Source organism: Syngnathus acus, chromosome 14, assembly GCF_901709675.1.
Source record: "Syngnathus acus chromosome 14, fSynAcu1.2, whole genome shotgun sequence".
Taxonomy (NCBI): Eukaryota; Metazoa; Chordata; class Actinopteri; order Syngnathiformes; family Syngnathidae; genus Syngnathus; species Syngnathus acus.
In genome coordinates, this window is record NC_051099.1 from 5,981,727 (window position 1) to 5,995,545 (window position 13,819).

The 13,819-nt window shown below is 42.9% G+C and overlaps 1 protein-coding gene across 2 annotated transcripts; it reads right to left on the reverse strand.

Moving 5' to 3' along the window:
* Positions 1-681: 681 nt before the first annotated feature.
* On the reverse strand, positions 682-11,935 carry slc7a3a (solute carrier family 7 member 3a). 2 transcript variants are annotated; one of them, XM_037269354.1, is made up of 12 exons: positions 11,791-11,907; positions 11,020-11,125; positions 6,300-6,837; positions 6,066-6,227; positions 5,686-5,860; positions 5,493-5,608; positions 5,035-5,397; positions 4,845-4,947; positions 4,523-4,758; positions 4,274-4,440; positions 3,786-3,894; positions 682-3,703 (listed from the first exon to the last, which is right to left on the reverse strand). In XM_037269354.1, exons 3-12 carry the CDS (start codon positions 6,664-6,666, stop codon positions 3,552-3,554), a joined length of 1,950 nt encoding a protein of 649 aa, XP_037125249.1. In that variant the 5' UTR covers positions 6,667-6,837; positions 11,020-11,125; positions 11,791-11,907; the 3' UTR covers positions 682-3,551. The 2 variants fall into 2 exon arrangements, with proteins under 2 accessions (XP_037125249.1, XP_037125248.1); XM_037269353.1 differs by lacking the exon at positions 11,020-11,125 and having other exon boundaries at positions 3,387-3,703; positions 11,791-11,935.
* Positions 11,936-13,819: the final 1,884 nt, after the last annotated feature.

Here is a 13,819-nt window from a genome sequence, read left to right on the forward strand (position 1 = left end):
GGGTTACTTGGTACCGGGCCGCCAAGCCGCACAGAAAAAAAAAATAATTAGCGACGATCAATTAATTCAGGTCAAGACACTCGTCCCGGTCACGTGACATGTTTCCCCAGTCGAGCCCGCAAAGCTAATATGTGGCGACAGGCTAACTAACCAGGCAATGAAGTATTCAAAACTGCTTCAACACATGGAGACCAAGCATCCTGCAATAAAAGACAAACCTTAATCACTTCGGGTGTCATTGTCTCTGATTACATCTAGATGGGACCGGCTCGTTTCTGAGAAACAAACTCAGTGCTCCCACTAATTCAACGTAATGGTGAGTTTTATTTTTGTCATTTGTACTTGTTTTTATGTCAGTCGTATCATTTTATTTCATCGTATTTATATATTTATTATAAATGTATTATTTCTTTATTTATATAAATGTATTATTTATTTATATAAATGCCGGTCCGCGAAAATATTTCTGACATGTAACCGGTCCGTGGCGCAAAAAAGGTTGGGGACCACTGATTTAGAGGACAATTTAAGCACCAATCTTTGAGAAAAAAATTTTTTGTTTGGTTTTCAAGAAAGCCTTCAACTTTTATGAGATACTTTTATGTTAGTGCAGTTGGTCGGTCCCCTTAATTAATTTTGTTATCCGATATGTATTCCCCGCTTAACACAAACAGCATGAAAAAAGGATTTTTCTTTTTTATTAAAACAAAGTACAGCCTGGTTTATTTATACATAACAGCTATATGTACATTTTGGAAACAAGACACAAAATGAAACAGACCATTGTTGTTAAGATCAAAAAATCGATTAAAGACAAATTGTTTTGAAAGGCACTAGGGCTGGATGTAACGTTATGATGAGCAGACGCATATGCCTCATATGATTTTGATATTTTTTCTTGAAAAAAAAAAATCCCTACCAGCCTTGGTGCTTTCCATCCAACAGATGATTATTTTGAGGCACTTCTTATTCCCCCCACAATTATTCAGAAGCATTAATCATGGTAGGTGGGTGGATTGGGGTTCTAATTGACAGCATTTGACAAATATACTTTTACACAAATACTGTACGTACAATACACAGTAAAGCACATTAATTATGCTGGGGGACATTTTTAGAATCACATGACATTATAGACAAACTTTTAAGAGGTCGATATTCTTTTTCAAAAGATGACAGTAGTAGTTCATTTTGGTCAGAAAGGCTGATTACTTCAATGGCAAAACAATAATGAAAACAAAGTCGCAAAAAAAACACACACAGGGGTGGGCAAACCTTTTTCTAGCGGGCCATTTTACTTACGAAGGCCTACATTCAGAAAATATAATAAGACAATCACATACAATTAATAAAATTTATGAAAAGAAAATCAATTTAAAAAAAAAGTAGTTTTACAAGGAAAAAGGGCATAATTTTACGAGAATAGTCAAGCATTTTAACAGGAAAACTCCAGTACCAGAAAAAGTTGGAATCTTACAAGAATAAATTCATCAAAAGTGCTAAGTCAAAAAGTTACTATATTTTTGAGAGAGAAAAAAAAAAGTCAAACTTTACAAGTCATGGTGGCGTCCAGGAAAAAAAAATTTTACAACCATGAGGTCCATGTTGGGAAAATAATTTAACATTGTCGTAATATTATAAAAATAAAGTTATCCTCAAAATTTGATAACATATCAAAGCCATTTTTTTTAGAATAAATGCTATGTGACAATATTGTCTTATGTGATTTTTTTTTAACCATACTATCATAAAAATACTCCCTAAGGTACTGGCCTTGTGAGACTCCAAACTTTCTTGTAAAATGACTTTCTCTTTCTTAATATTAATGTGTCCATTTCATTTCAAGGATCTTGCTTTGCTTTACTAATGCATGGGATGCGATAAATTACATTATGTACACAGGTTGCCCACCCCAGTGTAAAACTTGTCAGTATTTAAGTTAACTGAGCTAAAGCATTTCAATCCACTCATCCCAAACATGACTGATGTACACATTTAAATAAGGCGCTCTACTAAAGAGACAGAAGACTACATCTTAACAGACAAAGCTGCCAAGTTTCAATCAAAACTAAACCGCGAATGACAATACATCTGCCACGATATAAAGCCACGAAGCGCTATCTTGACAAAATTCCTACATACTCAATTGATTAGTCAATGACTTCACCAAGTGCCCCTCACATCTGCAATGACTTCATTGGTGTGGATAAAGGCGGTTTAAAAAAAAAAAAAAATGGAGTGGAACCTCCAAAGCCAACTGAGACTTCAGCTTTAAATGCAGTTCTGCTTTTTCTTTGGCTTTGAAAAGGGTAAAAACCACAATTAATAAAAAAATCAATTCGTTTTCCAGTGCTGTACTCAAACAATAACAATAAACATTACATTTCTAGTCAGACGTCTTAGGGTGAATTTTACTTTTATTTCACTGTGCGTATGAAATTTTAGCAAGTTAAAACATTGACCGTAGGAGTTAAAAATGTATCATGAGGCGAGAACAAATAAATTATTAATTAAAAGTAGACGTGAACCGTTATCCTAAACTTTAAAGTCAGTGAGAAATATTGCCATGCCATTGGCTAAGTTGTCATTCATTAGATTTTGGAAAAGCTGAACGTGTCACAACTTAAGAGGTTCCACTGCACACTCAACACGTTAACAAGAAGTTCAAGTTTTGTTGTCAAAAACAAATTGTCATATTAGAACTACAAAGTCAGCCTAGGTCACAATTATGAAGGGTCCACTGAATGTCAATGAGAAGTTCGATTAATTTGCTGTAAGTTCAAAAAGTTCCAACGTTCTCACCAGCTCACTTGACTTTTTAAGTTAGAGCAAGTCAAGCGACGTGACAACTTTGGCCGTTCTGTTTTGTTGTCGGTAACACATCTACAATATTTGACACTGGAACTTGAAAAGCTGACCGGACTCACAACTTTGCAGGGTACGAGTTTCAAGTTTGCTAGTAACAAGTTTGCTAGTAACAATTTGTCAATTGATGGTGCGCACGAGTAAAAAATTTGCGGAAAAGTCAACTATTCAAAAGTAAATAGGAAAAACGTTTGAGGTGTCATGTAGCTAGCATCAACATGGATAGTGTTCCATTATTGACCTTTCAGCATTTAGGTCCCAAACAGGACGTTAAGCCTGTTTAGTTTCGGAACTACCCTGTTTACACATACATACACACACACGCACACACAGCAGACACAAAGCAACAGGCTGGTGCAATCTAGTGTACGCGGACAAGAAGTTGACATTTGCCAGCGTAGCGTCACAAGCGCTAATCATCATCTCCACTAATGGAGACGAGGGAGGACGAGGATCTTGCGTCAATGTAGAAGAGCGATGCGGCTAGCTACACGCACAGGCGACGTATAGAAGAAAAAAAAAAAAAAAGAACCGGCGTCTGTCACAGTGTCCGAAACATCGCGTTATTATTGGCATCTTGTGTGACGAGAGGCAAAAGCCTCGCCTCCCTTTCGGGCAACGTTCCAAAGTCCACGTGCACGCTGGCAAAGCGCAACTCCCTCCGTTCTCCAGGACCGCGTGTGCGGCTATAAGGGGCTGTTGGCCCCCTCCACGTCGCTGTCGATGGGGGCTCCCACGTAAATGGGGCTCTTGGACTCCAGCTCCGGCTCGTATTTGCGAGGCGATGGGCGGTTAGCGCTGCTGTTGGGTATGCCGTAGAAGAAGTAGATGGCGAAACCTGGAGGCAAGGAGAGCAGGTGTTAGGAAGTCTCGCGGTTGACCCGAGCTGTTTTGCGCCAACCCTGTCTCTTCAAACGTACCAATGACCATCCAGACGGTGAAGCGCCACCACGTGGCCTTGTCCAACTGCATCATGAGGTAGATGTTGACGAAAACGCTGAACAGGGGCAACCAAGGGAGGAGAGGAACCTTAAACCAAAAATAACATTATTATGTAGAAGTGTTACAATGTGGAATTAAAAATAGGCATATTTGCTTTTCAGTTAATTAGTCATGATCTATTTCATTATTTCTACCTGCATTGCAGTGTTGATTTAAATTTGATTAATTGCTCAGCCCTAAAGCCCAAGGAGTAATAGAATACTTTTGTGTGCCCGATTGTTTTGGACGGAAAATTTCCTGACCCAAAAGGACTGTTTTGGAAAATAGTGGCTCATCATGTGGATGTGTATACAAGTCATGTGATGCCTTGTTGCGGTGACTCAATTGTCTGTGTTGCTCAATGAGGTGTAGGACAAAAACAAGAGGGAAGGACTGTTTTTGTGAGATTAGCAGCGGGCTTTTTTACCTTGAAAGTCAGAGCTTCTTTGCTCTCGGGCTGCCTGCAGATGATGATAAGGCAGCCGATGCACAGCAGAGTCAAAATAACACAAGACGCCACCACAACGCCGTTGCCGACCAGCAGCTCCGGTAGAAAGTTGGCCAGGATGATGCACAGGATGGTGATGAAGACGGCTGCGCGCCCACACACAGCGGCACCGTTAAGATACTAAATAAGCCGTTGGCGTTCTTGCATAGCGCGCCGTTGTGTACTCACAGATGATGGCGGTGGTCACATAGACGATTTTGCCCGAGATGATCGTGGGGTTCTTTGAGCCGGGGCTGAGCAGCATCTTGTAGGTAAAAGCTTGGCTTAAGGGCTTCTCCTCACTCTCAGTGTACTCGTCGCCGCTGTCCACGCCGCCCACGCCGCCCACGCCGCCCACGGTCCCTTTCTCGCCTTCCATCAGCTTCTCTGTCTGGCTGGATGACCGCAATGTGCCTGGCTGGTACCTGAAGGAAGACGATTTATTTAGACCAAAGCATGAGGCGCCCAAAAGTAACGATTCAATTGAAACATGTTGGACTGGGTTTCCTACCTGAGAATGAGAACACAAATAGCCACCAGCGAATACGCCAACAACGTTCCGATGGACATGAGGTCGACCAGAGCGGCAAGGTCAAACAGGAAGGCCATCAGAGCTGTGGAGAGAAACACCAGACTGATCAGCTAAGGCAATAGTAGCTCAGTAAAAAAGGAAATACGCTTTTTGGAGCAAGGCGGTTTACCGGCGACAATGCCAGAAACGATGGTGGCCAGCACGGGCGTTTTGGTGCGAGCATTTATCCTGGACAGCGTGCGGAACAACAGCCCGTCCTCCGCCATGGCGTAGATGACGCGGGGCATGGGGAACATGGAGCCCAGCAGGCTGGTAGACAGAGCGCACAGCGAGCCCACGGCCACGATGTAGCGGGCCGGGGCCCAGTCCACGTAGGTGAAGGCCTCGGGCAGAGGGCTCTGGGTGTTCAGTTGGTAGTAGGGCATCATCAAGGTGAGAGCGGCCGACACGCCGAAGTAGGCGACGAAGCAAATGAGCAGCGAGGCCACGATGCCGATGGGGATATCACGCATGGGGTTCTTGGCCTCCTCACCTGCATAAGACAAACGCAGAGAATAGTGAGCAGAACTGACAACCATTAGGACACAATGTCCCAAGCTAGCCACTATTTGAGGAAGTCCGACGTACTTGTGGTGGCGATGCAGTCAAAGCCGACAAAAGCGTAGAAGCAGGTAGCGGCACCGGAGAGAACGCCGGCAAGGCCGAATGGAGCAAAACCGCCAGTCCCGAATTCTTTCTCGACACTAGATGATATTCAGAGGAAAGCACAGTTGAATACACAAAGTTGAAGACACACAATTTCAGAGCGCGCACTACTTACTTGCTGTTGTTGCTTTCGTTCCGGAACGTAGTGTAGTTCTCCAGCGTGAGGTTCCAGTTGGCCGCGTCGCCCTTTACGAAACCCGAGATAATGACGAAGCCCAGCACCACCAGGTTGATGCCGGTGAAAATCTTGTTGACCAGCGCCGACTCGCTCACACCAAAGGCCAGCAGGCCTGCACAGAGCAGACGAGAGCGTTCACACCGAGAAGATCATTGGCAGTGAGTGGGCCCAAGTGTGTGAATGTCATCAAACCACCAAGAAGTGACAACATTCTGCCCATGTCCTCACTACTTTGACATCCCACACTAGGTGCAACAATAGTTTTTATTTGTCCAGTGGCCCAGATCATTTGTATTTGTCAAACAAAGCTGACTCACCGGTGAGCAGGAGCACCAAGATGAGCGCAAACAGGTCAGGGTACTCAGCCAACACTTGGCCGGGCACCTTCATTGTCATGGCGGCTTTGAAGAAGTCCGAGATCTTTTGCTCCACTAGGTTGTCGAAAGTGGAGCTCCACGCACGAGCCACGCTCGCCGTACCTGCGACCGATTGTGAAGGGCAAAGGTTAGTCGGTTAGGAGTGTTCTCATTTTGTATTTGCGTTGGACTCACCAATCACATAGGAAAGTATGAGATTCCAGCCGGTGATGAAGGCCCAAATCTCCCCCACCGTCACGTAGCTGTAGAGGTACGCAGAGCCCGTCTTGGGGACGCGAGCGCCGAACTCAGCGTAGCACAGGCCCGCCAACATTGAAGACAGAGCGGCTATGAGGAAGCAGAGGACGATGGCGGGCCCGGCCTTCTCACGGGCCACCTCGCCGGCTAGCACGTAGACGCCGGCGCCCAGGGTGGAGCCCACCCCCAAGGCGATGAGGTCCAGCGTGGACAGGCAGCGGGCGAAGCGGGTCTCCTCGCTGGTTAAGTCCAGCACGCGGCGACGCAGCAACTTGTTGCCAAATTGGGACAGCTTGTTCGCCATTTTTGCTGTAAAAACGCGTGGGCGCTATTTGACTTGGTCCCTTCTCGATGTGGGTGCGATTGACTCGAGGCGTGGAACTGGAGAAACTTTACGCAGATGGCAGATCTGTTGATGATTGGTCCGTCGGCGTGGGCGTGTTTGAGAATAAGGCAGGGCGCAGTATTTGGCAGCCTGTGAGGAGAAGAAAACAAGTTCACTATTCAGGAACTGCCAAAGTTTCTCAGCGTTTGGCAGCAGGCGGTACATATTATTGCAGCCTTTCCATTCCGGCCGAAAGCTGTTGCCGCGGCGACATGCACTCGGTTTCTTGTACTTTACCAACGACAAATGCTCTCTCACTAGCTACTGGACTGGTTTCACACAAATCGCACTAATAACATGATTCTCGAGTGACCAAAGTTTTTTTTTTTTTTTTAATACTTTGTCAGCATTTAAGGAGAGCCACAGTTGCCGACACGCTTTCAAATGTTTACTGAACAGTCAACTGGGAAAGTATAAACCCATGCACGCTGCTTTTGTTATCTCAGTAAGCTTGAGATTCGCAGAACTCGGTCGGGAAGCACATGGTTTAATATCTGCGAGCTAATATCAACAGTGGAGAAGAAAACAGCAGCTGGATGAGACAAAGTAGCAGCCCGGAGAGAAGCTGGATGAAAAAACAAATAACTCGCCTTTTGAAACATATTAAGTTCCATCGCACGGACCCCTAGAACAGGTGATAGTATTATGGGTGGGTGTAGATTTTGGCTAACCAGGTCACGTTTTATCCCTTGTGCTGTTTAACTACAATCAAGAGAGCGTGACGGTCCCCTGCATAAAAGTCAAACAAAAACAGTTGGCGATAACACGCAACCATGCGCCTTTCTGTTTACAATAGGGGGTTCGGCCATCACCTGATGTACCAACACGGCTCTGACGTGGACTGACGCAGGGGCACGGCCCACATGTGTGCAATACTATTCTCTCCACAGACACCTTCAAGTTCCTGGGAACCACAATCTCTCGGGACCTGAAATGGACCGGCCACATAGACTCTGTCCGGAAGAAGGCCCAGCAGAGGCTGTACTTCCTGAGACAGCTCAAGAAGTTCAACCTGCCGCGAGAGCTTCTGAAGACCTTCTACACTGCCATCATCCAGTCTGTCCTCTGCACCTCCATCACTGTCTGGTTTGGATCAGCCTCCAAACAAGACAAGCACAGACTGCAACGGACAATCAGGACTGCAGAAAAGATCATTGGAATCAACCTCCCTTCTATCCAAGACTTGTACCTGTCCAGGACCAGGAAACGTGCAAGGAACATCTCTACAGACCCTTCTCACCCAGGTTGCAGTCTGTTTGAACTACTCCCCTCCGGACGGCGTTATAGAGCTCGGTACGCCAAAACCAGCAGACACCGAGACAGCTTCTTCCCCCAGGCTGTTGCTCTGATGAACTCACACCACTCATAGAGTCTCAGAGGCATTACTGTGCAATAACATCCTGCTCTTCACACCTTTTGAATTTGTCTACACTGTTTTTGCCATTATTCACATGTCCTGAGTGTTGTTAGTCACCTATATGTTGAACAGAGGGTGTGTTTTACCGAAGTCAAATTCCTTGTTTGGCACGCTCAAACATGGCGAATAAATACTCTTGAATCTTGAATGAGCGGACTGCAAGGTAATGACCGCGCTGGAATGTTCCGGGTGGGTACGTCAACCCAAGCTTGCAGCGGTGTGTAATTTGAGGCGTTGCCTTCTCTATTTATGTCCCCCTTCATGCAAATTAGGAAAAGAGCAAGTTTGGAGAGACGTCCTTTGAGGGAGATTCATTAAAAAAAAAAAAATGCAAATTAGGAAAAGAGCAAGTTTGGAGAGACGTCCTTTGAGGGAGATTCATTAAAAAAAAAAAATGCAATAAAGGTGACAAAATCAATCGATTAATCAGCAGCTAATCGATTATCAAAATAAGACAATTTATATGAAAAAATTAAACAATATTGACGATTTAATAATTGATTATATGCTCCCAATTTAGTTTTTAGTACACAATTAGAAGTGCGACTCTAAAACAGGTTAGGTATGGTTGCTACACTTCCTCATTCAGCAGATGGTTGCAGGACTACATCATTTGTATTATATTGCAAACTGCCCCAGCGTCAAGTAGTTTGACTAAAACAATAACGAACAAAAATAATCAGTCACACCTTAGAATGAAGATAGCTAGCCAAAGTAGTTGTCGTACAAGTAGTGTGGTTATTTTGCAGATATGATCACGCGAAATTCCATTTTAACACAAAATGGAGGGCAGGAAAGGTTGGGCCCTACCTGAGCCGCTAATCTTCTCATTGTGCTTTGAATTTGCCACAGGTTGTGCCAAGGTGCAGCTTTTTACGACGCAGAAATGGACAAACTCACTTCCTGCAGCCGAGTGTCATTTTCCTCATGCTATTAAAAGCATTAATGAAGAATCAGAACTTTCATCCACACAAACAATCCGACATTTTTACAATGTGGCAACAGCTGCCGTGGACTCTAAGAGGATTAGGTAGAAAAGCAACAAACAACTTAACCGAATTAACCTGTACACAACTCGCATTGTAAATATCATGTGTCTTGTCACATTCCACAACACACGTACACATCTATGTCTGCATTAGCAAACTGGCAACATAACCGCTACTAAATTCAGTATTTTTTCCATTCAGATTTGGTTTTCTATTGTAAAATGAGCGGCTTAGCGCAATTAAAGTTTGGAAACATCTATCGTTAATGATTGGATAACTTTTTTTTTTTTAATTACTACGGCATTCGTCTAATCCAAAGACTAGTGCTAAAAGAACACCGTGTTCAGTAGCTTGCAAGACTAAATAGCCATTGAGAAGCACTAACGTGACCTTGCATAACCCTGGAAAGTGTATTAGAACACGGCTGGTTATGCAAACACACACACTCTCCCAGCCCACCCTTTGAGCCACAATGTATGTTTGTATGTGTAAGGAACGCTACAGCTTATCGTAAAGGATCTGACGTGTTTGCATAAGAGGGCGCTCGCCTTTTGAACTTGTGTACGTGCGGACCACTCGACCCCCGAGCCCGAACCGGGCGACCCTTTAAGTCACCTGGCTGGAAGCAAGAACGGCTGCCAAAAAAAAAAAGTAAATAGTGAACTCGCAGGGAGATGGAATGTGCCAAGCGGGAATCTGCTCATTTTCCCACGAGCAATGATCCAGGAAAAAAAATAGTAAACGAGTTGAAAAAAAATTCACCTCTCCAAGAAATTGTATCCAATCGTTGTTTGAAAACATTGTCTCCATTTTGACTCTCAAAATCTGTTAATAATCCAGTGAAGTAGACTTTAAAGTAGACAAAATCCATTACTGAGCTCTCTTTGTCGTACTATAATAACCAAGAGTTGAGGTGTCGAATTAATCAATTAATTGACCACTATTTAACAATAGAGTAGTCATTTAAAGCTATTTTTTTTTTTTAAATTGTCCAAATCTTTAAAAACAAAGCCGCAACGCAATCTTATGTGCCCAATACTACAACTACTACAACATCTTAACTTTACTAACCATTAACTGACTTTATCAAGCCAGCGTGAGTCATCGACAATGTTTGAGATATGACCTTAGAATCGTCTTTAAATGTAGAATGTAAAATGGCTGCTTGTTGATCATGAAAAAAATATTTTCAGGGCACTTAGAAGGTGTGGTGTGCATTCTTCCTGTTGCAAAACCTCCAAGGCGGTTCCTGTACAACTTCACCTTCCACCAATCATACGATGCAAGTATAAACCTGCTAATTACCACAATCTAATATTTTTTGAAAACGTTCAAATTAACAAACAGTTCCGACTTTGAACTTTGTCATAAAGCTTTGAAATGCGTCTACAGAGCCCACCTAGGGCGTTGCATCACAATAACTCATTCATGGGCATAAAACCTCCTGGCTTAATTGTAAATTCCAATCATACAAAATAATGGTACATCAAATCACAAAATGCACTAGTGTTGATTGATACATTTACAGGCTCCAATTATAGCGTCCGTGTAATCTTCTGTGTAATTATCAGTTATCAACGAGGGCACGTTCCACAACCTCCATACCACCATATCAAGACACCTTACTGAGAGGTGGAAATGACGATAAAATATTAATTCTGATCTATTTTACTCTTATTTCCGTGCTAGTTATTTGAGTACATTGTGGTTGAGCGCAGGCTGATGCAACACACGCGTGGTAACTACCCTAGATCATCGTGGCAACATTCAAGGAAAGGATGACTCACTTTTAAGGCAAACAAATTGTTAAGATATATGTCGAACTAGTTTGCTTGATCGTAAAAAGAAGGAATCTGCTTTACTTACGCTATTTGACGCGCCGTGAGGGTAGTTAGGAGCGTCTGTCACCGACAAAACAGCAGCTGCTAGGCTACGTGGCTTCGTCCGACTCCGGTTCTGAATGTTGCTTTCACTGTTTCCATAAAACGTCGTAATTTGCAAAAGTTCAATTCAGAACACGGCCCGAAATCTAACACTTTTTAAATTCATTATTGTTTCATGAATATGGAATGTTGCTATAGATAGCAGGATGCTACGCTACTCTTATTCACGATACAGCGCTATTTAGTTCGCCAATCTTCTGACAGAACTGTAAGATCATATAGTAAAGGGAGGTCCGTGAAGAGCATCACCGTAATTCCACGCCTTACTAGGAATCGTGCGTGTCGTACCATAACAATGAATGAAACACAAGACTAAAATAGCGTATGCAAGTTGAATCGTGCGTCTAAACATAAAAACACACACATTCTTCCAATATAAAAAAAAAAAAAAGCAGCTTTATTTGGAACTCTTTTCAAAGGCACCGACGTCATCCGATTAACCGCTTAAAATGTAAAATAAAGCAGCAAGGCGAACGACGTAACGCTTACTAAAACTGTGGGCAAAGTCAACGTTAATTCTTATTGTTGTATTTAAATAACCATCGCAATAACGTTTTTGAACAATTAGGGGCGCCATTTATGGAGAAAAGCGAATGGAAGGATTGCATCAGTCGACTCGGGTGACCGCCAAAAATAAGTAGAGAGCTTCCACAATGTCGAAGTCACGTTTTTGAAAAGTAATAAAGTTTATTACCGTGAACACCGCTTGGATCAAAGTCCAGAGAAGCTGGCAAAAAGCAGAACGTCTTGCTTGCTTGCTGATGAATTATCTCGCTCCGTAGCTCCGGGAACGTGCTTTTGATCTGCTTGAAAGTGGGCGGAGGGCATGCGTGTATGTGTGTGTGTACGTGTGTAAACAAAGTGACGTCACACGGGATGGCCCTTCCCATTCATTGTCCGAAGCCTAAACATATTCAAAGCCTGAAAATACTCTGAAAAAGAAACAGACCTGCTAACTTCTAGGAAAGGCAAGGCAGCTTTATTTGTATCGCACATTTTATAAACAAGCTAACTCAATTTGCTTCGCATAATTGCATCATAAGAACTAAATGCGGCTTTGAACTCTGGGCTCACCTAATTTGGGATCTAAACCACTCAGTAGCAAAATCTTACAATCTATTCTACAGCTGACTGGGAGCCAGTATAAAGCTTTTAGGATTGGACGAATATGCTCTGATCTCATTCTGGTCAGAACTCGAGCTGCAATGTTCATCAGAAAGTGTTGTCTGATGCTTTTCTGAGTGAGTCCACTATGCAGCCTTGTGTTGAACTATTTTTGTAAATCATCAGCAGTCAGTTCTATTAAAAGGGACATGTATTTTGGATTAAAATAGTCATGAAAATCAATCGAGACTGCAGTTTCCCTTGTGGCATGAATTGAAGACAACGAGATGAAAGAAACAATCCGACCTTGCAATCAAAAGAGAAAGTTGTGACATTTGTCGCTGTGTTATTGCGAAAGTCAACGGTGTACACACCCATGTGTTAGCAATACTGGGTCATTTGGCGGTGAGGCCTCCACTTTTGTTTTAGTTTGCTTCGCACCATCTGCAAGGCTAATTTAATTGACTTTCAGGACGAGCTAACTTGACATCCAACGGGTTCCTAAATCGAAATGTTCTCCCCCCACACCGTGGTTTGAGCAACGCCCCTTTTGTCCTTGCCCGGCCTCGCTGCTCTTTCGATTTATTTCCACTTTATCAAGCTAAACCCGCAATAGGTGTCTCTACAAACACGGACGTCATTGCAGAGCGCTAACCAAACACGACCTAATCTGTGCCTTGGACCGCTGTGCCCATCATGCATGTCCGCTTTCATTTCTCAGGACATCAAAGCTGCTTTGTGTTGCAGGTTACTGTCCTAATTTGACGGGGAAGGTCGGCCCACTATCATTACTCGAGACTTTCAAGACAGTTTTATGTAGAACCTCTGAAGTGAAATGAGCAAGAATTTGGAATTAAATCAACATTTTCAAAAAGTCACAGAAGAGGACCTTGACAAATATTGGCATAGTAAATCGCAATAATATTTTTCAAAATCTTTCCGATTTATGCACAAGTGTGTTGACTTGAGATTATTCTTTGGATTCTTTGACTCTTTCCCCATCAACTCTCAAACAGATGGTTAATATAATTGTTGTAAATAAGACGGACTGCGTTCTGACATAGTATGTATGATTATTATTGGTTAGTTAAAAACAATTCCTCTCTGGTTTGAATGGAGAGGATACAATGAAATCAAAGACAATTCAATGCATGTGCAATGTAAACAATTGGAACCAAGTTACAGAATCATGACTTATGTGAAGCCAGATTTGGCTGTAATGTTTAGAATTCCTATAGTCCATTGTGTCCAATTATAGTCATGTCAAGATCTACATCACAAGATCACTATTTCTGGGACGACTTTAATCCACCTGCGGCCAGCCAGAATGCCCCCTTTGCCGCTTAATCCCCTACTGCGAGGAGAGCAACAACAGGAAAAAGGGCTTTGGGATTCGTGTGTAGTGAAACAAAAAGGCTGTGTTGTACATCAACTAAAGCTCGAGCTTGTACTTATTGTCACGCTTCCTGCTTGCCACACACACTTTATTCCTTTGATTGGCCAAAACACAAAAGTGAGATGTTTTGTTTTGAGACTTTTGAGTTTACGCAAAAAAAAAATGACGCAACCACTTTCTGTAAAAGTTAGTAAACCGAAGTTGAGTAAGGACCTTAGTGTAT